Source organism: Plodia interpunctella, chromosome 17 (genome assembly GCF_027563975.2).
Source record: "Plodia interpunctella isolate USDA-ARS_2022_Savannah chromosome 17, ilPloInte3.2, whole genome shotgun sequence".
NCBI lineage: Eukaryota > Metazoa > Arthropoda > Insecta > Lepidoptera > Pyralidae > Plodia > Plodia interpunctella.
This window is the reverse complement of record NC_071310.1, coordinates 8,059,971-8,087,785: the sequence shown is the minus strand read 5'-3', so window position 1 is coordinate 8,087,785 and position 27,815 is coordinate 8,059,971. Positions and strand designations below refer to the sequence as shown.

Here is a 27,815-nt window from a genome sequence, read left to right as displayed (position 1 = left end):
ATGCGCCATGTTTGTTTACCCGCGAACAGAGCTGTCCGCTATTGGCCATGTCTGAGTCCGCACGAATCATTGAGTCCAAGTAATATGGTCGTTATTATATTGAGTTTGTATTCGGTTTGATTCGGCGGTAGGACGCACTATTCTGCGCCGTCGAATATTACCGATGTAACTTATAAACGTGGCAGTACTGTACCTATGCTTATACTTTTTATGAATTATTGTAATATAAGTTCCATGTAGCTAGATTTTCATGCGGTTTACACCAATTTGGTTCACTACAATGGTTTTAAGTGTTAATACGCAGACTGCGACTCTAGATAGGGAAAGAATATGCTTCAGATTGCGAGAGAGAATCTGCTTGAATGCAGCAGTAGGATGTAATCGTTATGTATTTTAAGTAATATACTACTTAAATGGTAAAAGTACATTTTATTGTTAATTTTGTGCACCGAAACTTCATCTCTCGCTATCGTAACGGTTACCTAGCTGATTAAGAATGCATTAAGTTCGACAAGTATAAGCATGCTAATTATTATACTGTGGCCCGATCGTATGAATTGTATCAATCTGTGAGCTACTAGAACCACTATCTGCGTTAAGCATGGCAAAGTGTTGCTGCAAATGGGAATAAATATACATGTGTATATTTATAGTTATTATCTGCAATATGGTAACGATGTTAATGTAAATGTGGCATTTTGTCTTGAATAAATAATATTATGAAGAAATAAAAGATAAAATAACGTTTTCTAGAACTCTTTATTTAGTTTACAATGATGTATAAGCTGCAAACGGGTGCGTCGTGAGATCCGTGTCTTTTCTATCGTATGGAAGACTATGTCTTAGGGCACATTACATTTAAATAACACATACATTTTGCAAAACTATTTCAAACGAACATTACCCACATGCAATATAATTTACAGACTGGCAGTTTAAGCTAAAGCGCACCTGTTAAACATATATTTTATTAGATCAAGGACTAAATAAAACTGTCGTTGCCAAATTCCTATTCCATACAAAGCGGCCAATTCGTTGGAAATCACAAAATATATTAGCGATCTGTCTCGTTTCTTGTGTATTTCTATTATGCATTTTTCTTCCTTGTAATAATAATAATTCATTTGACAAATCACACAGATTGAGCTAGCCCCAAAGTAAGTACGAGACTTGTGTTATGGGATACTAACTCATCGATACTATATTTTATAACAAACACATATATAGATAAACATCCAAGACCCGGGCCAATCAGAAAAAGATAATTTTCCATCATGAACCCGACCGGGGATCGAACCCGGGACCTCTCGGTTCAGAGGCAAGCACTTAACCACTGCGCCATCGAGGTCGTCATGTCGTCAAGTCGTCTTGTTTGAGCGAAATGAATGGTTATATAATTATGGGGTTTTTCAATCTGAATAATCACAATCAAAATAGGTTTACAAAATGTCTACACAATTATCATACTATAAGGTCAGATATTCAAAAGCATTAAATCGTAATTTTATCTATTACCAGCTGTTGCCCACGGCTTCGCCCGCGTGAATTTTCCACGGGACCAGTTATTTTTCCGGGATGAAAAGTACGGTCCTTCTCCATACTATAAATTACATTTATGTAAAATTTCAACAAACTTACTTTCGCATTTATAATATTAGTTAGGATTAGGATTGAACCTTGTGTCTCGATAAGATTTAAATTATGTAGGTCATAATTAGTTTGTAATATATTTCTGTACAAACACATGTTAAAACTACATACACAACAAGAAGGTAAGACAATAGCGGACTTGTCCTACGAAGGGATCTCTTCCAGCGATAGTTGAAAGGATATATTACGTGTAGAAGTTTTGAATATGCTTTTGAGTATTTGACCGCATGGAAACTAAACTAAGGACTATGTGCACAAAGGAATAAATAAATTCGTCGAAAACTCGCGTACTCTAAATGTATGTACAGTCAACAAGCAAATGTAGTCAAATTTATTGCAATTTAGTCACTATTTCCGTCGCAAAGGAGGTCCCTCAGGGGAAAGACAGAACTAAAATCGGGTATAGATAGTAGATTAACATACAATTTTCCGGCATTTCTCATACGAAAGGAACAACACATATTAGTACTCTGTCACGCGTATTTCTAATAGGTATATATCATGTATGAGCGAAAAATTACGATGTCTACATTTTTCTCTGTCTACAATGCAGATGTGGTATAGTATTGTACGGTGTTATAGTATGCGCACTGTGTTGACCTACCTAGGAAAATTATGTCCACGTTTAAGTAATAAATTAGCCATAATAATATTTAAATGTCCGCGGACCACCACAGTACAAATGGGAGGGAATATATTATTATATTAGGACAAATCACACAGTTTGAGCTAGCCCCAAAGTAAGTTTAATGTGTTATGGGATACCAACTCAACAATACTATATTTTTATAACAAATACATATATTAAATAGTTATTCAGAGTTCAAGTTTTGTCCAAATGCGCTTCGGGAAATACAACGGATTTTTACAATTTATTCATCAATAACCAAAATTCAGAAAATATACTTAACACAGTATAAACATAAAGATTTTTAACATAATAATATTAACTTTTTCGTGAAAATTAGTGTTCCTTTTATATAAGCAATAAGTGGCTTAGACTCTGTACATTAATTTTCTGTGTCACGGACGAGGGCGAATCTGAAGAGTTAGCATGAGTTTCTGCGAATATGTAAGTAAAACTTTTAATTTCCCATATAAATGTTAACATTGGCGATATGTTATAAATTTTCGCAAAAACTCTTGCTAACCTCAACTCAGGTCATAACCACAACTCATCAACGTTAGGTAGTAAAGTAAAATCGAGCAATCAAGTTCAAGCACTTTGACTAGAAGTAAACAAATATTGTTTTGCCGTATACAATACAAACAATAGTATTTTCTCACACGTAAATTCAGTGACACTTTGTATTTCTCGAGTTTAAGATACATTCTCCGTTCGACCCACAGATGTTTGTCCTATACAAAAAAATCCAGACTCGTCCCTAACTATATGCTTACTTCGTGAACATGTCTATGTGGGACGAAAATCAGCGGGTCGAAAGAAAAAAAATCTTCAAGTGCTTTAAAAACTGATGATACTTTACTGACGTTAATTTTTTTTTTAATTAAAAACTAAATCCTACTATTTACATTGTAGCAAATTCACAAAGCTTCTCAATTTTATCACAGTTCCATATTTTGCACCCACACTTAACTAGATTAACATACCTTGTTTTCTTTTCTCAATTAAAAAATAATAACACTGCTACAGTCAATATTTTCGTACATTAACCACAAATTTTCAACTAAGTTAAATCACAAACGAACATTCCACATAACATATTATATAGAAGTCGGTAGAATGTCAAATACATTGCTTGCGGCTTTCAAAATCACACAATAATTTTTGCGCCGCCGTGACTTTCCTTTAGCCGTGTGAGCTGAAACATAAGAAATATTATTTTGTAAAAGTAATATAAAACGTAAGTAGGATTATATTCTGTGCTGCGATGTGAAAAATTCAATTTGCCTCCTAAAAATGGATAAAAACCCCATGATACAATACAATATCCATTATTGCACCAAATCTTACTAACATTAGCATTAATAAAATAATACTTAGTAGATTATCTACTCGATCAATCTTCTTGAAATTTTGCATATATGTACTTTGAAATATTCAGAAGGACATAGGATACTTTTCATCAAGGAAAAATAATTGTTGGTGCGAAATAACGCGGGCGAAGCCGCGGGTAAAAGCTAGTACCAAATAATAACCGTCTCGGTACTCACGGGTGAATTTTCGAGGGTGTTGACCGCCGTCTTTACCCTTCTTCAAATTTCAACAAAAACAAGAAACTTTTTAACTACCCTAATTTATAAATAATAATCTGTGTTGGGGGTAGTGTAAAATGTAAATAACATTTGATTTTTAAGATTTTAGAATGTTTCTTTATTTTGAAGGAGGACAATGACGGCGTTCAAAACGCTCGAAAAATCACCCACACTATCTATTGGTGTACACGGAACTGGGTGAATTTCACGAGCGTCTTGAACTCCGCCACGAACTCTCATTAGTGTGCATTAAATTGTACCATACACAGTAATCAATTTAATAATTATCCTATTTTATAAATAAGTAAAGTACTGGAATTTTATAAATGTTTAATAATAATAAAAAAAAAAGATTCTTTATTCAAAAAACAATGTCGGACATCAATGAAACTCTACACGTCGCGTTCAAACACTATTGAAATTCAACAACTACAGAACTAACCACTAATGGTAGTGGAACAGGTTGAAGAGCCTCCGGTTGAAGACAGTCTGCGGCTTGAGCTCCATCTCGTCGTCGTTGCGGATGCAGAAGTAGCTGGTGATCGGGCTGCGGCATATCGGGCACTTGTCCAGCTTGTCTGGAATACAGCGCGCGTCAACCATCAACGGCAGTTTCAACGGCCCCACTGCTGGGCCACTGGCCTTCCTTATAAGGGTGTATTTCACGACCGTTCGAACGCGGCGTTTAGCGTTTAATTAGTGTCGCACATTTTTTTTTAATAAAGAATATTTTTTTTATTAAACATTTATAAAATTAACATTGTACCAGTACTTTGCTTATTTATAAAATAGGATAATTAAATTGATTACTGTGTATGGTACAATTTAATAAACACTAATGACAGCACGCGGCGGAGTTTAAAACGCTCGTGAAATTCACCCATAACTGTTTTTGTTTTTGTCTGCTTACACTCTATATAATACCAATTTTCATTCAGCTACATGCTCAAACGGCTGGACAAATTTTTACGACATTTGGTGTTGAGGTAGGTACCTCAATTGGACATACCTCAACACCAAATCGGAGATATAAATATTTATTGACAATCCTAAAGAAAGTACCTACAATATTTAAAATTAGGCGAGAAAAGGTGCCTGAGAAGTTCAAATTTCAGAATACTTTGACTTTGGCTGAAAACTATCTTATAATCTGGTGAAAAGAAAAGTTCAATACGACGTACTACGTATCCACGATGCGATCTACTATTATTTTCCTTTCAATTAGTATTCTAATCACGAAATGCATCAAGATCGTCAAACTACAATCGTTATGCAACTCGGGCCGCTATCGTGAGGTGTAAGGTCACCGATCGACATTGGAACGTCCTTTGTTATATCGGTCGTGGCAATAAAATAGTGCAATAAAAGCGTTAATTACAAATTTTTATTCATCTTTAAAAAAGCAGGTTAAAGCCATGACTTCCCATAAGCAATATTAATTATATTTTTATAATGTTAAAGTATTCCAAAAATAAACTGATGATGTTATTTTCAAATCATAAAAAATGCACATGACATGGTTTAAGTATGGTTTAAGATTAATTTTAACACCTACCTACAACACCACTTAGCGGATAACTGTGAACAGTTCACCTAGTTATGTGACTGACTACGTCAATGTGAACACAGTAAGAATATACATTTAGGTTACACATGTAATAATAATTTAAACAATTGTCTTGTCAATTCTATTAAGCGAAACCGGGTTACTAAGTTTAAGAGGACGCAAACCGTACACCAGCGCCATCAAATTTTTATCAATCAGTTGTTGTGGAAGTTTGCGGGAGTGGACTATGTCCAGTATTGTCCAGCAGTGGAATTTGGTTGCTGAGATTTATTTATTTATTTAAGTACACATAACAAATTGTAGTAAAAACTCTAAATTTTATTAAATTCTAAGGTTATGAGCTACACTACAATTAAAAAACAGTGTACATAGACAGATTAGACAAAAATGCAAACATAAGAAGTGAAAGGCAAATTAAAAGGGAATATTGTATTAGATAATCGTATGAACTTAATAAAATAAGTAAATAAACAGCAAAATAAATTAAACAAATCACAGAGTCAGTACACGCTTTAACAGCTCTGCGAAACTGGAACAAGTTCGAAGGTAAAATGTAAAACTCAAGAGATGAGACGATGATGATGATGATGACATGAGACTCACACAAGCAGCCGGCGCAGAGACACGCGTGCCGACACGGCAGCAGCGCGCGCGACAGCGGCCGCGCGGCGCACACGCAGCACAGCGCCAGCGGCGCGCGCACGCCGTACTCCTCCTCCGCCTCGCCCGTCACGTACAGTTGCTGGGGGCAACACCACTTATTTATTATTGCAATGTTTTTTTTTTAACGTTACATCATCTGGACTATGCCTAGCTTGTTGTATCCAGCTTGTTGTATAGATTGTTTCTACCGATTTGAAGAAAAATAAAAATATTTACACGAATAAAAAAATTTAAAAAACGAACGACAATCCCAACAATTTTTTTATTTAAACGTTTGTTCGATTTTATAATACCAACTCGGATTTATTTGTGTAGTAAATGAACGAACAATTTATTTATTGAAGTACCTAGGATATCTCTTACAATATACCTTTGATAGGTAGGATGTTATGTCAAAATCATTAAAAATGGACGTAAACATACTACAACAATAGGTCGTAGATAATGTACCACCAACATATTCTTCGGTCAAGCAGTAAAGATCAATATTGCGCAACATTAAATTCGAATTATTTATTTATCTAAGAATGATATACATATATCACTTATTTACGTCAAAATTTACTTAAGGCTTTTAGAGAGAAACCTAATTCAAAAAACATGAAGGTCTTTCTGACCGTCTCAGGCAGACTCCGCGTCGACAAGTGTGAGTTACTCCTTTAGGCTTCGACACAAGGTCAGTAGCCTCTAAAATACCTACGGATCTACCAGACTCTGTAACTGTTGTAGTAAAGAAAATGGACGTACCTTGAGACATGTCAGATTCCCATTGGCCTGTTTGAGATACTGCGCTAGAATGCCGCTCGGTAAAGGGCACTGCTCGTCTTTGATGTGGACCACCGTCACCAGCGCCACCTGTAACAGATAAATATACAAATTATAACTAGCAACTGCAAGCGGGAACCGCCCGCGGTAAATAAATAAATAAAATGCGTTTATTTAAGGTTCCCAAACTAGGGAAACCAGGTATCTTGGAAACTTGGAGCACCGTTACGTTAGTTACCGTTACTAATAAGCCTGATCACGACTACTCTGCCAAGAGCATAGGAAGCATTACCGTTTCATCCGGCCTCAGTTCAGCCGTGTCCCTCTGGTCTCTCGCCAGGATCACCACCAGGGGGTAGCAGTTCCGTGGGGGAGCGCCCAGTTGTAAGGGCTCGTCTGTGGATAGCCTCATCTCCTTCTCGTCATGAGGATTGCTTCTGCAAAGATAAAGGATTTATTAATTTGACAGTGAATAAAAGAACGAAAAAGTAGGAAAGCGGACCCCCTTGGCTCCGACGCTTAACGGCTGAGGAAGAAATCAGGATAACGCTCCGATGAGAGAGAGTGAATAAAAGAAGACGGCCACGTGGTAGATAATCGTTCCCAAAGATCTGATATGAGCACAAATCAACGACCAGACGACCCAGGACAGATAGTCCTGGCGCCGTAGAACGACGAAGGCTGACACCAACTAGGGATTTACCACTAACCCTTCACTACATAGTATAAAACAAAGTCGCTTCCCGTTGTCTGTCTGTCCCTCCCTATGTAAGATTAGTTCTTTAAAACCACGCAACGGATTTTGATGGGGGATTTTTTACTGATAGCGTGATTCCTGAGGAAGGTTTAGGTAAATAATTTATTATGGTTTTACCCGAGCGAAGCCGGGACTGGGCCCTAGTTTTAGAAGAAGCAAAATTAATAAAAGACATAGTTTTGATGTCAATAAGTTATGGTAACATATCGCTTAAGTTAAAATAAATATATTTCATTTGCGGAAGTCAAATTTACATAAACAATTTTATTTCCGAATTGATGACGGAAGCACAGGCAGAAAGAACACGATATCTGTATATAAAACTACTTGAATTTTATTGCATTGCATCCAAAACAGAAACTAAAATTCAGAAGATAAATATACTAGCTTTTACCCGTGGTTTCGCCAGAAACAGTATAGTAGAACAAACATTAAAATTATAAACAAGTACGGAGGTATTCGCACGTGATTGTCGCTACGCTTGCAATTTTCATTATAAAATTGTTAAAGCATATTGTTCAACCGATCGTAAAACTCAATCACAACATTAAAGAATTTCATTAGCAATAACAAATTATAGCGATCCTAAAAGTGTTGGAGCTTGCAGGTAGAATTTTACTTCATATATTAAATATCAATTCATTTATTACTTTTTACATTGAACAGTAGGGTATAGGTAATTGAACAACTCACACTTCACATTCACAGTCACTACTAATCTTCTTCTTCTTCTTGACCTTATCGCACTCATGTGGGGTCGGCACAGTATATAAGTTCCTTCCATTTCGTTCTGTCATTTACCATATCCATTGATACTCCTTTCCTGTTCATACTATTCTTGACACACTCCATCCATTACTTCTTAGGTCTTCCTCTATTCCTGGAACCCTTTACTTTCATCTTTAATGCCCTTTGAGTGACGTGATTTTCATCTCTTCTTAAAATATGCCCATACCAGCCTACCCTATAACTATGTAATTTCTCATTAACTGGTGCTACTTTCATACTTCCTCTTACATACTCATTCGTTATTTTATCTAATCTAGTTACCCCGCACATCCATCTCAGCATTCGCATCTCTGTCGCATGAAGTTTCCTTTCGTCCGTCACTTTCGTCGCCCAACATTCAGATGACAGGTCTAGTCACTACTAATCTAATACAATGTAAACCCTGTCGGGCATCGCATTTATAAAACGAGATAGGTGGAACGGCAAACGGATTGATTACGATCTATAATTTATAATTCCGACTAGTGACTTAGCAAACATTATACAATGGTAAATTAAAAAAAAATAAGAACAATATATCATCTAAATATAATAGATAGGTAACAAAAAATATAGTATATATACTTAGATAGAATTGTAAAAGAGCATGTACAGTTGCATGGCTCAACAATTAATTCACTTTGTGTAATTTAGGTGATACGCGTGATACCACACACGACTCTAGCATTAGCAACCTAGTACTGGTACCTGTTAAACCGGTACTTGATGTCGGTCAGCGGCGGAACAGGCTTCCTGATAAACAACATATATCTACGGGAAAGTACTGATATGTTACGATATCCCAATAGGGATGGCTAGTAAAAGCGAAAGTGTCGTTCGTTGATGATGTGTGTAGTTAGCTTATTTACGCTATTAGGGGGATTTCTTGAATTTGGTACACAACATCGTATGGTATTTTTATTTTGTGAATTCTCTCTCATGAGAATTTTTAAAATAAAAAGATCTCATGGAGAGAGGAGAGAGTGGGAGAGAAGCCAAAAGCAGATTGTTTAACACCTTCGTGGATGCAGGAGTGATATAACCTTAAAACTTCTTTTGTTTCTCGCCGAGCAACGTTGAAATTGTTGATTACAAAAAAGCCGACGATTAGCAAATGTTTACATATTCAAATGATAGCTAATTATAAAGAAAATCAATATATGAACAGGAATTGTTAAAGCATAATTTTAAGGCGTCCCTCAGGGCACAATCTTCGGCCCTATTTATTTTAACAATTGGCAATAGAATCAAATTTAAATCAAGATTGATTTCGATCTACTCAAAACAACGTTTACTTATACAACGTTACATAACTTACTTGTATCATTATAGATACATTTTAAAATTACTTAGTAGGAATTGGAATATCACATATAACGGTACATGCTGCGCGGGTTCTTTGTTGATCTATGTTTTGAACTTATGTATAGAAATAAAGTGGCAATAGGTATTTGTTTCCGTCTAGTCGCCTCGCAATTCGTCATCAGCGCGGGATGCGTCATTTTATATCAATAATTATATATTGACGTGAATTTTACCGTTAACTTCGAAGCAATCAATAAAGTTCGAGCAACGGGTGATACTTTTTACAATCCGACTAAAGTAGGTCATACAGCACTTCTAAATAACGGTAGGGTTGTCAATGCCGCGTCCAGTTTTTGTCGAAGCTTCCAATGATATTAGAATTAGATTATCTTCAGACAAATGTTGCGCCGCGGTCACAGCTTTGTCGGTGGACAACATTGAAGAGGCTGTCATCGTATTTGAGCTATTCCAACAATATAATTGCGACTAAAACAAGCTCATTCGCAGAAAAAACGATGTTGTCTTGTGTGTATTATTACGTGACCTAATAAGAGACCTTAGAAAACACTGCGTTCTGTTTGACCAAATGTCGGGCGCGTGGGCATCGGCCGAGAACGTCACTGCTTATGCGTAAAAGCGAATAATTTATTTTGATGTTAACATTGGTTACTAAAAGTTGTGGCAACTAGGTCTTATGATAAATTAAATAATTTCAATAAGTAGTATTCGTACTTAAGTTTTCTATTTTTACGTTTTACATTTCCACCTTGTAAGTTGTGTACGTAAATAATAATTAAATAAATAATATAAAGCGTTAATTCAAATCTGATGGTAACTCTGAATACGGGCTAAGCACGCGGGCGCTCCTAAATGTCGGCGGGTTATTGGAAAACCACTCCATACTTAGTTAGCCAATACCGGTCGGCATTGAAGATTATTAGACAACTTCTTTCTGCATCCGTGCGATTTCTTCCGCCGCGATCCATTCAATCCCTTTAGGTAGCTTCTGGTTTTAAATATAAATTGACTTTTTAGAAACACAACTATTTAGAAACACATGCATCGTTACATGTTATACTCGTAAAAAGTAGAGTTTGACTGTCTGTATTGACTGTCTGAACACGATAAACTCAGAAACTTCCGGACGGTTTTTTATACGGTTTTTACCAATAGATAATGTAATGATTCCTGAAGAAGGTTTAGTAATATAATTTGTTATGGTTTTACAATAATTACCGAAACAATGAATGCACATGACGGACCTATTTATTAGCTTAAATTTCCATTACTTAATATTATAAATGCGAAAGTAAGTTTCTTTGTTACTTCTTCAAGCTCAATTTAATCAACAAATCTTACAATTTTGCATACGTGTACATTGAAGTATGGAGACATAGGGTACCTTTCTTCCCAGAAAAATAATTGTTCCCGTGGGGAATTCGTGCGGGCGCAGGCGCGGTCAAAAGCTAGTAAGAAATAAAGAAATATTGCAGCGTGATTAAGAGTACGTAATGTAGCAGCGAAAAAAATTAATCCTTATCAAGAATTGTTATGCTTTCATCCGATTGGTTCAAAACACAATCGAAATCGCAAAAAGAACTAAAATCGCTTTGTCGCTGGCATTTTGCTAAAAAAAAAAAACAGTTAAGTATCTAATATGAATATCATACATCTGACATAAAGGAAAAAAACGTGATTTTCTTCGTCAACGTATTTTGTAAAAAAAAAAAAAACAATTTATTGTGAATTTGTTTTTTGGACTCTGTGCACATTTTATCATGTCGCCTTATTGAAATGTGAATCTTGTAATCTTGTTCATCCTCACATCGAACCAGCTTGCACCTGGGCGCGAAGTATGTAATCATGCGATTAAAATTCACATCCATAAAACATGATTGAATTTGTCTGCCGCGATGCCGCCATTGTAATAGGTCATGGACCAGTGCATTATCGTATCAGGATCAAGTATCAAGCTAGCATGTGGCTCTTGTTAAGACAAAGACTATTTCTAGTTAAAGTTATTTCTAGTTTAAGACAAAGAGTATTTATTTATTCAATTGTTTTTATCTCCAGGATCGTGGGGTTTATCTAACTTTACAAAATTAAACATTGACAAGATTTTTAATATTTTGTTATGAATAAGAGTTTTGTCAAATTTAACTTTAATTAACTTTTTTATAATATTCATTAAAATAGGTTTTTCATGAATGACAGTGTGTGTGTGTGTAATATTATACTCGAAAAAAGAAAAATCTGTCACGCTTGGTTAATATTGCGAAGATCACGAAGAAAGATAAGATTAATAATATCACATTTGTGTGTATATCGGTGCCATATCACAATCTGATGACGACATACGCGAATATCACAACGAACTAGCCCATTCCATTGATGTTTATACAACAACATTGTGCGAATATTAATAATTTATTTACTTACTAGCCATTGCCCGCGGCTTCGCCCGCGTTTGTTGTTTGAAGCGCCGGGGTGCAGCTAGTAATGTATAACACATTATACATTTCAGAAATATCAACTATTACAACTACAAAATCAACAGAAACATTGACACAATTCAAGTGTCAGTATTGGCCACTGTACTGTTAGTGTGTTTGTACAGTCAACAAAACATCGACTCAGAAACATTGCACATTGGCCTCTATTACATCTGCATAGAAGTCACACTGGATACTGTAGACTATGCGCTACTGGCTCAATAATACCGTAATATAAACAAAACACAATCGGTCAATACAGATGGCTGGTTTTTCTATTGGTTTTCTTAACCTTGAGCCAGATCCTATCAATTTGAACCGTAATATTTACTGTTACTGGAAGCGGTGGTGGTGTAATGGTTAAGACGCCCGCCTGTGGATTGAAAGGTCCAAGATTCAAATCCTACTCGTGCCACGTGAGTTTGTATAACAATCTGACACATGTATAGTAGTTTCCATAGACCACCATCTACTTCCGGTGAAGGAAAACATCGTGAGAAACCCTGCACACTGGTAGACTATTAACTTGTGCGTGAAATGGAGAAGGCATTCCATTATATAATAACCATATAACCATGTAACCATTAAACCACTCCATTAAAAATGTCAAGAAGCTGTTGTGTGTGTTTCATTCCACGCAATGATCACGACCCTCAACCATGAGGAAATATGACATTATAGATATGAATAATGTATATACTTACGACAAAACGAGACACATGGAAAAAAATCGAACTAAAGACGGGAGACGATACAAATACAATTCAATTAAATTTTACCATCCTAAAGAACATGCTAAAAATGACCAAGAGATTTTTACTTTGATTGTTTAGGAAGGAAATTCACGCGGGCCAAGCCGCGGGAAAAGCCAATCACAAAACAAAAAGAACAACAAACGATATGATTCAGAAGTCCTTTGTCAACATTTGAGGGGCAAGGTGCATGTTATCCATTTCAATCGTATCGTAAATTCTAATAAACCGATCCTGTGCGCAGAATACTAATGAAGTTTGGCAGGTCTTGAGTGTTATGCACATAATTAATGCCAAAGTATATACATAAAGTACTGATAATTATAATTTTACCAATCGGTTTTAGTTGTTTTGTGGGAACTTGTTGCGCCGCTTCTTTTCATCTCTGCGCTTTAGATTTGGAAGTGCGCAGTAGACAGGGTTTTAAGTAAATTTCTGACGTCATTGAGCGATGTATTATCATTTGTAAAAATGGTAAAAGAATGGGAAAAGAAATGGAGGAGAGGAAGACCGAAGGAGAGATGGACGATCTGTGTCTATAGTGTGTAAGTGTACGTCAAATGTGTGTTAAACCAGTATCTGTCTAGCATACTTCGCGTCGGAGTGCGTTCGGCAGGATATGCAAAGAGAATTGTAACAGATCGATTAACGTTAGACAGGGAGAAGTGGAGGAGGCTGACGTGCTGTACCGACCCCGCATAACGTGGGATAAGGGTGTGATGATGAATAAATAATACGAATTAGCTCAGTAGTAAAATCCTTGCCTTTACTTATAACAAACCTTGCAGAGGGTTCGATCCTAGCAATAAAAATAAACATATTAAGACAAATCATACAGGTTGAGCTAGCCCCAAAGTAAGTTCGAGACTTGTATTATGGGATACTAACTCAACGATAATATATTTTACAACAAATACTTATATAGATAAACATCCAAGTCCCGGGCCAATCAGAAAAAGATAATTTTCCATCATGACCCGACCGGGGATCGAACCCGGGACCTCTCGGTTCAGTGGCAAGAACTTTACTACTGCGCCACCGAGGTCGTCAAAACATGATTTTCAGAATTACTTGGTTCTTACAGGGGAATTTCATGCGACCGGTCATACAATCAGTAAGTCACATCTTAAATTTTTTAAAAGTGGATATCAGGTTTCGGCTGTTACAGCCGTGAATGCAGCTGTGACGCCGCGAGGATGAAAGCCAAATCTAAAAGACTATATACTCTACTATACTCTGTCAAAATGAGGATGTTATGTATAAGATCGGGTTCGTGAAGATAATTAATGTTTCTGTAATTAGGAAGTTTGAAAGTAGAGTCGTCTGCGGATAAATAAATTATAGAATTATTAGTGGGATTAATAGAATGACTTGGCATATTCACAAAAATAAGTAATGAGCGGACACACGTAATTAACGCGGGCGAAGCCGCTGGGAAAAGCTAGTAATTAAATAAAAATCTATTTTACATAATTAAAATGTAAATAAATTCACATTAATTCACAAGTGAAATTTTCACACACATTGTTTCACACATGACCTGCGACTAAAATACGTCATTTGATTTAAATAAATAAATTGTTGTTATAAATATGCATTACTTACTATACATAATTGTATGTACACATAACAATGGTAATACAGTAGAGGTCACGACCGAATGAAAAAATCTTTGACTTTTATTTTTTATACAAAATTCGAAACTGATTTTCATTTTTTAAGATTTCTGTAGATGTCGCTAGGGACAAGAAAATAAGTTGTAAAGCTAGTGTATCGCGCTTCAGTGTACGGATTAATTAACAAGAAAGCAGTCGATCGAGTATATCCCCGTGCTACGACTACATCGCCTACGATTGTTGCTACGACGACCACATGTGCTACACCAATAGAATTGTGTTTGCCACTCAAAGTTTTTAGAAATTGAATCTCTACATGCACTTTTTCACGTAACATTTCGTATATAAATAAGTTTATGACTCTCAAAGCCACAAACTACTATCATTGCGGACTGACAAACAACTGCAAAGAGTTATACATTAGAATGGCCTAGGCGATTAACCAAAAGCCTTTTATTTTCGTCAGATCCCATTAGATATTAACGATGTGCTATTTTCATAAAATCCAATGTAAACTCACGCAGTGAAACTGAGCTGTGTGGAAGCGAGGATGTCCGGCAGGGGGCGCCACAGCGTCCGGTGCAGGCCCTTCACAGGCGCCCCCCACCAGCACGCGTGCCAATACCGGACTGTTGAGGACACGACGCAGCTCACTCCTGCAACAATAGTTTAAGAAATTAATGACGCCATCAAAATACAGATCGTCGAACGGAACCGAATCAAATACAAAAACATCTTGTTGAAGAGGGTCAAAACATCTTGTTGACGAGGGCCAAAACATCTTGTTGACGAGGGCCAAAACATCTTGTTGACGAGGGCCAAAACATCTTGTTGACGAGGGCCAAAACATCTTGTTGACGAGGGCCAAAACATCTTGTTGACGAGGGCCAAAACATCTTGTTGACGAGGGCCAAAACATCTTGTTGACGAGGGCCAAAACATCTTGTTGACGAGGGCCAAAACATCTTGTTGACGAGGGCCAAAACATCTTGTTGACGAGGGCCAAAACATCTCGTTGACGAGGGCCAAAACATCTCGTTGACGAGGGCCAAAACATCTTGTTGACGAGGGCCAAAACATCTTGTTGACGAGGGCCAAAACATCTTGTTGAAGAGGGCCAATAGTCCTGAACGGCTACTACGATCTCGGCGCAAAATTAAGGACTCGATGTGTTATTACAAAAGAAAAACATTTCTAACACAAGCTTTACTTTCGTCAGTGGTGATCTTGTTTATGAAACATACTATAGAACCGTAAAGAGGACTAGAGCAAGGACGAGATAATCAGAAGACAAGATTTTGAGTGAAAAGACCGAATAGGGATCCGTGGAAGAAATTAAAATAATTAAAAAATATATAGAACAGGTCATATAAACTTTATTATTGAAGAGCAAAAATAATTGCGATCTGAACTACGATTCGATACACTTCACTATACATTGCGTCACCATCGAAATAGAATCAATGTCAAGGTTTTATTCTTGACATTGTAATGTCTGGGTCATCAGCTGTATAAATACCTTGATGGAAAGATACATGGAAAAATACGATAATATTTTTTTAAGTGACTATTCAACAGCAGCGACGCTTTGGGGCTAGCTCAATCTGTGCGATTTGACCTAATATATTTATTTTAATTTCAAGTCAGTTGCTCTTTACGGTCTATATTGTTTCGGATGGGTTAGGGAGCAACGCACCCTAAGTGCTTATAATTTGAAAAATACAGTATCAAGTCTTTATCCCTTATGGAGGAGATGCGAAATTCGTAGGCCACGTTTAGCTAAATGCTAAAGTTAACGTCAGGCAGGGGGCTGGTTCCGCCACCGAATCTGTTTTTACGCTGCTACAGGGCTTCGCGTCTTCACAACTCCGAACGCAACCGGAACATGAATAGATTAGAGGCTTGATACATCCTTACATTTTATAAAAGCTTACAAAGCCTTCTGCCGCGTCTGTTATCTTAAGACTAAATTAATAAATAAGACTTAATAAATATGACTTAAGACTAAATTAATAAATAATTATTATTATAATAATATTTGATGATAATTTAGATAAGCGACTGACTAAAACAGTATTTTTTAATAAAAGGACATTTTGAGAACAGGACATTATGAGAAAAGGACATTCTGAGAAAGGACATTTCGAGAAAAGGACATTATGTTCTCACAAAAGGTCATTTTGCGCCAAGACTGTATATGACTGTTGGCGATAAACGCAAAAAATACTGCACGGATTTTGATGCGGTTTTTACCAATAGATAGTGTGGTTCCTGAGGAAGGTTTAGGTGAATAATTTATTATGATTTTACCCGGGCCAAGCCGGGGACGAAGCGCTAATATAGTATTTTTTTTTTTTTTATATTAGGACAAATCACACAGATTGAGCTAGCCCCAAAGTAAGTTCGAGACTTGCGTTATGGGATACTAACTCAACGATACTATATTTTATAACAAATACATATATACATCCAAGACCCGGGCCAATCAGAAAAAGATCATTTTCCATCATGACCCGACCGGGGATCGAACCCGGGACCTCTCGGTTCAGTGGCAAGAATCTTACCACTGCGCCACCGAGGTCGTCAAATAGATGGTCGTCAAATAGATAGTATAAATAGATGTTACAGATAACTGGAAAGAAAAACAGACTAATTTTCTTTCCAGGTCAACATGGAAGCAGTTACAGTTTAACAGATGACATACAAAAGACCGGATTTGTATGTGGCGTCATTCTCATATGACTCCAATAGGTAAGGTACATACAAAATCTCACATTCAAAAGCATAAAATGTCATCTAAATTTGCATGTCTACGCGTAACTTTTTGGTTCTAGACACGATTGTTGAATTATTAAGATTAATTAGCACCCTATTGCAAACCACCAATACAGATAAATGAGATTATGGATCTACTAGCTTTTGCCTGCGGCTTCGCCCGCGTGAATTTCTCCGAGAAAGCGGAACAAACATGATTTTCATACAAACTTTCACCCCTTTTATAGTAGGTTCTTGCGCTGTTGACTGTACTTAGAAATATTATTGTCAACAAAACTTTGTACCGGAATATAATTTTTGAAAATAATGTCACGTGTTTATTCGTGAATAATTGAAACAAACTATGTAGGCAGTCGTTGTGTATGTTAATTAGCATATTTATGGTGATTCTGAAAACTGTGTGAAGCTATTTTTAGCCATTCTATTTTTTAAAATGTTCCAAATTACATTATACAGGACATTGGCAGACTAAACCTAAAAAAAAGTATATTTTTAAAACCACTAGATGCCATAACCAAAAATATCCTAATTGCAACTCGGGTACTAAATTTCCCGTATTAGGCTCAATCACGGATCCATAGTTCTCGAATGATATACTAAACATGTACTTAATAGAAAAAAAAAGTAAATCAATATGGTTATATAGTTAATACTAAATTAATAATTATTTTTTTAGTAAATATTTACTAAAAAATAATTTTATTAAAAATTTAAATTATTAATTATTTACTTATAATTTACGAGATAGAGATGTCCCGCGCGGGACATGATATTCTGGAGTCAAAAATCGGGACGTCCCGCCAAATTAAGGACGTCGCAACTCTGCACCTTTAAATGAGGAAATTGAGTAATAACTTTTTTTAAGCAAAACTAAATTACAGAGGAATTACAGAGGAATCTAAAGCAAAAATATCATCTTTTTTGTGTCATTTTATTTTACATACAAATTGACAGACAGCTGTTCGGGCTTAGTATTGAAGTCGCTATTAATTTTTCTTTTCGGAAATTGTTACATGCCATTCAATTTGATTATAAATATTATAGAAATGATATAATGCTACAAATAGTTCGCCCTACGGACAGACTAACAGACTTTATTGTCGATGTATCCGCTGTTTACCGATATAATGTTTATAAATTAAATTTCCTGTCCTAAAAAGCGATAGCAGTGCCCTAATTATATTAATAGTTTTGGTTTGGTGGGTTTGGGTCTAGCATAGGAATTTATAAAAAGTAATCACAGATATAAGGACAATGTTCTTATGTGTGTGAGTTCAATCAATAGTTACGCTAACTTTTTAATTGCGACCTAGCGCCAACGTCACATTTTTATCAATTTCTTGTATTTCTTATTGAAACATAACAGATTATGCCACATTACATAAAGAACTATAGTAGAAATTACTACAGTTTTATATCTATACTATTATTATAAAGAGGTAAGCGTTTGTGAGTTTGTATGTTTGAGGCGGGTAATCTACAAAACTACCGAACCGATTTCAAAAATTTCCAGCATTAGAAAGGTACATTATTCAAGATTGCTATAGACTATATTTTATCTCAAAATTCCTACGGGAGAGAAGCACCGGGCAACATCTAGTGCTTAGTACAAATGTGGTCACAGTTGACCAAACGCATTTTGGTGGCCACATAATATGTTAAAATATTTATTCTAATTTTAGTTAAGAAATAAAAGAAATTGATAAAAATTTGATGGTTGCGCATGCGGCTAGACGCGGCCTTAGGGTGTCGTGTGTAGCCGCATGTGCCATTAGGTTATGAGAATGGACATCCATTATGCTGAAGTCACGTACGCAAAGACATGATTATTAAAATGTACATTGTGGACGATAACAGTATAAAAGCTATAACAGATTGTGCAACTTGAGTTAATGGTAATTTAATTATCGGGTTTATTTCCAATTATCTCGCTTTAACCTCGACGAGGTGCGATCAACGTGTGAGATTGCGTTAGCGTTAACATTTATCGGATTCGCCTGATCTAATGATATGAAATAAATTATCAGAATAATATAGGCAGGTATTCCTCATAAAGCATCGATCTGAATAGCACCGATTTAATTGTGTGATTTCAAAAAGTTGGAGAGTCAAATTGGCCCTCTGTGAGGAATACCTTAAGGTGTTACACACTAGGATAAATCTAGACTAGACGTAATTTAGAAACTTTGTTTTCTCCTACGTTTTGTTGCTTTGGTTCTGTTCGGTAACTAACTCTATTATAAAACTACGATTGCGTTCAACTTCCGGATTTTATACACAGATAAGTATAATATAATATCAACTGAACTAATGCGTAAAATATTTTTTGGGTCGAAATTTTTACGGGAGCTCCCACTCCCAGGGCGTAGTTAGCTAATGGTTTCTTAGGTGAGCGACAAAAGCGGCAAATAACCGCTCCCTGGCGCGATGCGTCGATATCAAATTGTGATATATGTATTTTATAGATATATAATTTTGAGATGTAATCCTACTTATACACACACGCATTATCATCGCATTCTGTTGTTTCGTCGTTCACGTAGGACGTCGGTAACTCTCATTCATAACACAAATAATTCAACGAGTTCATTGGGTGCGCGCGCGCCCATCTTGCACTTCCATATCTCGTGATCTCATTCCATTCGATAATATTTCCGCCGCGATAAATAAACTATTTCTCTTTAGTAGTGCTTTAATAGGATTCATTCATCAATTCTAATTTAAGAACATAGTTTTTCAGTCATCATCGTTATGATCTATACGTTACGTCATCTCCTTGTATCAAACTCAAAGGGTGTAAGAATTGATACGTTAGTAGACTCAAGGCATTACCTATCCAAATTCATTGAAAACTCGTGGCTATTACCGAGCCATAGAGCTTCATGCAGGGTAACTTGATGTGCTGTTGACTGTAAGTCTGTACCCAAATACAATGATATTTTGATGGGTGTGAAGTAGTACTTTTTACAGGTACAGAGGTATCACAGACTTACTATCAGTTACGTCCTTGAGATTTTTATTATAACAGATCAATAAAAATGCAATATAATAACTAATGAAAAAAAAATTTAATGTATATGCTTATTCAATTTACACGTGTTTTGTAAATAAACGCTCTATCTGTTCAATCAAATTTCAACTTTAAATTATACATGTAGTTTCAAGAATGGAGAAGGACATAGGGTGCCTTTCATCCCGGCAAAATAACTGTTCCCGTGTGAAATTCACGCGGGCAAAGCCGCGGGTAAAAAGCTAATTGTGTAATAACACAAACATATTTCTAACAAAACATCTGATTGAACAATGTCAACAAGGTCGCGTATTCGATCAGTTTTCCTTCCTTGTTTATTGGAAAGGCCGCCTATATCTCATCAACCGTGACATCAATCTTTATTAGCAAGGATAAAGTCCCCGCCACGCCACAAAAAATATCCCTAAAGACGGCGCTACAGCCGCTGACAACAACAACGTGGCCAATCTTCCACATATTGCCGCGGCCTTTCGTAACGTGGCAATATGTGGTGGTATGGCTCCTTTGAGGTATTGTGGCGTATGGTTGCGCCCTATAATAGGACCACTCTATTCCGGCAACTAAGAGACGCAAAACCGCGGCAGCTGATAGGTAACAGTAGCATTCCATCCCTCCTAGAAAATTTCTATTGGTGACATCAAACACGCGATCGGTTTAAAACATAGCCGAATGTCAGTTTGACACAAAATAAACCAACAATATGAAGGTCGGTAAAACCAATTTTGTGTAAATAAAAATCAATATTCCAAGCGCATCATTCCAAAATGGCGTCGCGTAATTTTATATAAAAATTATAATGGTTTGGGAAAGTGCGATAAAACTGTACGATTCTTGTATCACTCAAAATGTAATCAATCAAATCTATCACTATTTATTTCCACCTTGCAGCTAAACGAGGCCTTCGAGTTTTGCAATTGTAGGCTCTGTCTACCCCGTAAGTGATAAAGACGTGATAATATATATCTATATACATATAACGAGAACTTGTATGTCAGTCCGTTATAATGTGCTATTGCCATCTCATGGAATATAGTTTTTGTTCAGAAACCTGTGGCGCTCATCATCACTGTGAGTATATTGCATTGTCGTATATGAGTACTTAATAGACTGTACATTATACTATCCATTAAGGTAACTTAGTGGTAACATGTTAAACATTAGCTTATGCAAAACAGTTTGCAAGTATTATTTTACAGAATAATTTTATTATTAAAACTTTATTTTTCTGTGATATTTTTCAACATTTGGCAAATTTGAAGTGGGTGCCCATTGTACAAACAGAGCAACAAAAAAGAAAAATATACTTATATGTGTACAAAAGACGAGACGCATCGATAAAGTCTACGGACCTTATCTATATCGATAACTCTAGAAAATATTGCGACAAAATAACAACATTTATCATCACAATTGCAACATTTTCTGCCGGAATACAGACAATGTAAAAAACTAAACGGCTTCCAGCGAATCTCATAACACTATACAGTGTTCAGCTGACTCATGTTCAGATTATATCATTGATAACAGCTACAATAGCTTGTCTGTTAATTGCATTGTGGGTTAATGTACCTAGCTGTCTCATCTGAGCCTGTTCCCGGTTAAATTTTCGGCTGTGACGCCTCAAAGCCAAGGATCCGCTTGAAAAATAAAACTTTTTTGAAGATTCGGCTATGGTTTTATGACTGTCTGACGTCGATCCTCTTTGGGAATGCTGTCTTTACTTCTAAGCTGTTGAAAGACTTTTTATCCTTAAGTCACCTTGTTATGTTATCTATAAACATTTTGTTCTCAGTTCGGCACAGCCAACTCATGCCTGTATTAAACAGTCAAATTTTTGTTTTAATTTCATAGTACAATTCATATATTATATATATGAGTATATAGGTATGCGTGTCAAATGGGACGATCGTGCGAAGTGGAGACGCGAAACAGTAGAAAAGCGGCTCCTATGCTCCGACGCTCAGAGATAGGCGTATAGATTATATATATATATTAAAAACCATGAGGATTGTCATCGTTTTATCGAATTGCAACAATGTTTTTTAAATATAAAATTTAATTATGTAAAGTAAATGTTATTAATTTTAAATTTATTTTATCATAATATGCACAAAACCTTTACATTTCCGTTACATTTTAAATCTAAAATTCTTCATTTGAATGACTCAATTATACAAATATCATAGATTTATTTGTGTACAAGCTTATATAAGAACACAAATCTATGATAATAAACGTGGCGTGGCATATAAAATTGTTAATGACCTATCTATTAACTTAATGGATGTCAACCAACATTAGTTTAACGATTTAATCTCAATTAAATGTTTATGATACGTGACTTGATAAACGTAAACGTTTGAAAAGAGTTTAACTCAATGAAGTAAATTGTTTCTAATTTGATTATTGGTAATACAAACATGAATTCAAGGTATTAGACAACACATATAGCCATAATCTATTAATAATGATTTAATAACAGAAACCTCAAAGGGTGTCCACCACAGGTGTCCACACTCAATTAAAAATTTAACATGTCTGATAATTGGAAATGGCGAAAGAATAGTACTTATTTTCCAAAAAAATATGCATCGCATATTGGCACAAAAACTTAAGAATATATTTTCAATTTAAGCATTTGACTGTTTTAATCTATGAGGTGAAACATGTCATTTTGAATACGGATATTTTTTGGTTAAAAATAACCTTACTTAAAAATATAGCCACATAAACAGATGTTCACTATTTTCGGTTCAAATGTTACTTGAAATAAAAATATTGTTCTATGTTACATTACTGTGTTTGAAACGGTGTACCTCAAGGTTCATTATTTGGTCCTTCCCTTTTCTATACCTTTCTATATGACTCGCTGTCAATTAAATCTCCGATTTGGCTATCATCATTGCCATCGCTAATTTTTTATCAATACTTAAGATGCGTTATCAAAAAGGACGTACCTGCCTATGCTTTAACACAAAAACTGTACCAGAGGCGGATAGATAAATGATGAATTCTTTATTCACAGAAGAAAATAGCAGGTGTTCAAACATAAATGAGTGACGGACTTATCGTAATATTATCGCGGACGCTAGACTCGGTCGCAGAAACTAACAATATAATGTGCTCTATACTGTTAACATCTAGGTATACTATTATTATATAGGGGTATGCGTTTGTAAGTTTGTATGTTTGAGGCAGGTAATCTCCAAAACTCCCGAACCGGTTTCAAAAATTCTTTCACCATTAGAAAGGTACACTATCCAAGATTTCTAATGACTATATTTTATCTCAAAATTACCACGGGAGCGAAGCCCCGAGATCTAGTATCATCTGTGGTGTCAATATCTGAATAAATCCATACCTGAATAACCCAATGGCTCGTTTTCCTTCAGCTTGAATGTGAAGGGGATGTGAACCCTCTGCATCAGCAGCCTCGGTGGGTGCATGGCTCGGCCCCACGCATCCTCACGACCTTCGCCTACTATTCCGATCACCTCCATGTTTCTGCAGCAACAATTGAGAAAACATTCGTGAGCATTACAAGTTCATCTTGATTTGAGTTTATACATATATATACGTTTATACAGATTGGCGTAATTTTTATTGCAGTTTTGACTGGCAGATAATTACTTATGCCATTAAGTTCGCCCATTCTTTGTTGTGTGTGTACCTTTTTTAAACTGATGACGATATGAATGTGCAGGATCTTACGATCCTGCTCATGTTTCAAATTATGCATGATTATCATTGCGTAGGCTTCATTCAGAAGAATTAAAAATAAGCATGATGCATAATGCAAGAGAATGGACAGCGTGTTTTATAAATAATGATTGGGAACTTGCTATTGTCTTGTCTATTGTAATAAAACTCTTTTGTTTAAGAAATAAAATACATTTAACAATATGAATCCCTCTCATTCTCACGCCCTCCTGGTTTCATTGTTGGTTGTGAGTTTTGACGACCGAATAGAAGACCGAGAAACCCGAAAAAAATTGATATTTCAATTTTAAAGATTGGCTCTGATTTTATTTTATGGGCCGATTTTTAAGAGCCTCTGACTAACTTTAAGCCTCTTTGTGAATGCTGTCGGTACCTATTGGTTGTCAATGCTATATATATCGTCCAATCGCCATAATGTCTTCCGCAGAAGGTCATGGAGTGACCCTGTTGAACGAAAACAAAGAAAATAATTTGCAGTTAATTATTCGTTTAAGGACAAAACTTTCTGGTTGAAAGTTAATCAGCTTTTTTTGCCCTTAATCACATAATAATCAAAATTTCACGTATACGGTCGAGCAGACGTGAAAGCGTAACAAACACAACTCTGTGCATTGACTGGACGAAGTCGCTATTTCGTCTGATATTTTTATTTGAAAGTCTTGATCGTAAACAGCAAGCGTGAAGTGCTAAAATTAAAAAATACATATATTGAAAGTTATCATCATCATTATCTATCAAGAAAACAAGAGTGATATGCAAGAAAGTTAAAATCTACGTTAAAACGAATAGCTGAATATATATGTAAGGAGATATGGCAGACACTATGTTCAAGAATTTTGTTCTTATATTAGAATGTATGATGAAAAAACATTTCATCAGTCGTTTGAAGATCATCAGCTGTTTTCTACGTGATGTCGGGAGTTTTTTTGACCGACAAAAATAGGAAGAACGCAGAAAAGTTTCTCTGGTGTACAAATATGCATAGAACATAGGCGAGGTCGACTTCGGTGGGATCACGCAGCGGATTCCGCCTGTCTTGGTCACTTGTCGTGTGATCTCACAAATCTCTCACAAGATCACACAAGACAGGTGGAATGACTGCATCTCCGCGGGTCGCTTATTTCTGTCACACGCAAGATGTATGAATGAGACAGGTGGAACCCGCTGCGTGTTTCCGACTCAGCAAACGCCTTAGCTTTAGTCCTAATGTGAAACAGTGAAGGAAATTTTCTTTTTTGTAGCTAGTTATTTCACTCCATTTTTAGTAAATACTGGAAGAAATTTCATTTCTTTAGAAACATACTAACATAAACATATCTATAATTTGTAAGTTTTATATTTAAATAAACAAATAAAATTATGGAAATGGACCAAAGTGTGACAACATCTACAAAAGGCTAAATCTTATCATGGCTCATCTATACTATTATTATAAAGAGGTAAGCGTTTGTGAGTTTGACTTTGTGAGTTTGGACGTTTGAGGCGGAAACTACCGAATCGAATTCAAAAATTCTTTTACCACTAGAAAGTTACATTATCCAAGATTGCTATAGGCTATATTTTATCTCAAAATTCCCACGAGAGCGAAGCTCCGGGCAACGTCTAGTCTATAATAAAATGTGGGCAAATTATTGCACCAGTTGTGTCAGTGCGGAATCTTACGTCTAGTTCGGAAATACTCATTTTCAAGTTGAAGGTCGACTAACACTGCTCTGTTTGGCGCGCAAATTAAACAAATGATCCGATGACGTGGTTTCTTTGTGAGAAAAATGTTTGGGTTTGTTTAATACCCACAAAACTTATAGGAAGTAGTTACGTCTAGTTCTAGTGTGACTATGTAAATTGTTTGATGAATAGATGCAAATTCATTCTGAGTGTACGTTGTTCTGGTACCTGCCTCATTTAGGATATATGACTCAATCAATCAAACATGAACTCCTTTCAGTGGGGATTTTTTAGTTTGTATTACAGTGGTCCAAAAAGTGTGGTTGCAATGTGTGGATACAATGCATAGTATAAAATCTGGAAATTCTACAGTATCTACAGCCTTAAAAATCAAATTCTTTGTCCATTTTTAAACCTAATAAGTGAAGTTTGGGAAATATGTTTTCTAATAAAATAAATATTAAACTTTAGGGAATAGGGAACCCTAAACAAATTTTTCTCTAAATAGTAATTAAGTATTGCTACCGTTTAGAGCATCAATTGGTCTATTTTTGTATAAAAGGTGTTCTAAGCAGAGCAGCTAGAAGCTATTGGAGTTGCAGCTATTCAAGTTGGTCCTCTGAGGAATATCTCTTTTTATGACTGAACTTTGTGGTTCTAACTAAGAAGAGTACATAGACTATATATAATAGCATTAAATATAAGAACATTGTCCTAATATATTTATTTATTTATTGTATATTAGAAGTTTGGAGCATTTCAAATTCATATGCCTCGGACAATTTGGTGCATAATTTGGCTGGGAAGTATAAAAAAGTAACATTTTATATTTTTTGGTTTGCCTGGTGATCAAAGTACCTTATCATTTAGGGGCAACTAAATAGAGGAAGTAAGTTATTAAATAATTCCTAGCTTTTTAGCCTTCATATTTGTTAATCTCATTGTTGTATAATTTTTTAATAAAAATTTCAGTCTTCTGTATTTTGTGCCTTTAAATTTTATTATCATTGCAATACCAAATGGTTATGATTGTTTGATAAACACAATGTTGCCAGCTAAATGGGCACAGCACTCACATTATTGCTCTAAAGCCATGGTAATATTATAGTCTGTTTCTCTCCTTAATTCTACTTTAGACAAAGATTAAAACCATTATAAAAAAGTAGCCTAAGTCACTGAAGGTTTCGTCTATCTCTATGCCAAGTTTTGGTCCAGTAGTTTTTAAGTTTATTTGTTAAGTTGGTTAAGTAATACTAATATTATTTCTTTATAATATTAGTATGGCTAACCTATTAATACACCTATAACTTAGGTATGTAACTATTTCATATCTTTTTTACAAAATATAACCAACATTTATATCACATTTATCTTTTTAAATGCCTACGTACTATGAATCTGTCAAACTATCGATCAGATGTTCTTTGTTTACCTACTTCGTAGAGAAACAAAGGCAAGTCCTTCCAAACTAATTGAACTGTGAAAGCTACTTTCGTTTGTGAAACGAACGTCGCATAGATGCCAAGCGCTAAAGGTCAAGGCGGATAAATATAGGTGAAAGTGTTATGCCAAGAAGCTGCGCCAATAACTCACCTGAGCAGTATTATCAACATCACAAACAGCGCAACCAGCGCGCCTATCATGATGAAAATGTTCGGCAAATCCGCCAACGTCAGCCCCGTGGAACCCATTGTCACTACACAGGCACTATCACAAAACAATATCAATAAAAGACAGTTTCTGCAAGCATCGGTACACGCAGTTCTCAAAGACTTTTCTTGACCTTGCCAACGATCTAATTCTCATACGATTATTCGATTACCACCGGTCGGATTACACAATATTGTTTTGCTATTACATATAATTATAATTTAGCGGATGGACGTACAGTATTGGTGTAATATTTCCATTTCGACACCGCGTTTATAAACAAAAACAAGAAATCAATGATCGAATCACACACAAACAAATTCGCTGATTTCCGCTACGCAAACGAGCGTTTGACAGAACGGCGAGAACGTGAATGAAAAATAATCGCTGAACTGACAGTTGTACGGAGAATCGACCGAAGG

The 27,815-nt window shown here is 35.8% G+C and overlaps 1 protein-coding gene across 1 annotated transcript; it reads right to left on the bottom strand.

The window, feature by feature from the left end:
* Positions 1-740: 740 nt before the first annotated feature.
* On the bottom strand, positions 741-27,775 carry LOC128676976 (cell growth regulator with RING finger domain protein 1-like). Its single transcript, XM_053757466.2, has 8 exons — positions 27,337-27,775; positions 23,720-23,862; positions 15,073-15,208; positions 7,155-7,299; positions 6,845-6,952; positions 6,038-6,176; positions 4,310-4,445; positions 741-3,473 (listed from the first exon to the last, which is right to left on the bottom strand). Exons 1-7 carry the CDS (start codon positions 27,432-27,434, stop codon positions 4,312-4,314), a joined length of 903 nt encoding a protein of 300 aa, XP_053613441.1. The 5' UTR covers positions 27,435-27,775; the 3' UTR covers positions 741-3,473; positions 4,310-4,311.
* Positions 27,776-27,815: the final 40 nt, after the last annotated feature.

What these genes read in the sequence shown, in the direction of transcription:
- LOC128676976 (XM_053757466.2), bottom strand. Translation starts at nt 27,434, where the DNA reads ATGGGTTCCACGGGGCTGACGTTGGCGGATTTGCCGAACATTTTCATC. An exon ending in AACTGAGGCCGGATGAAACG is followed by an intron (nt 6,953 to 7,154) that starts GTAATGCTTCCT and finishes TATCTGTTACAG; the next exon opens with GTGGCGCTGGTGACGGTGGT. An exon ending in GGAATCTGACATGTCTCAAG is followed by an intron (nt 6,177 to 6,844) that starts GTACGTCCATTT and finishes TGTTGCCCCCAG; the next exon opens with CAACTGTACGTGACGGGCGA.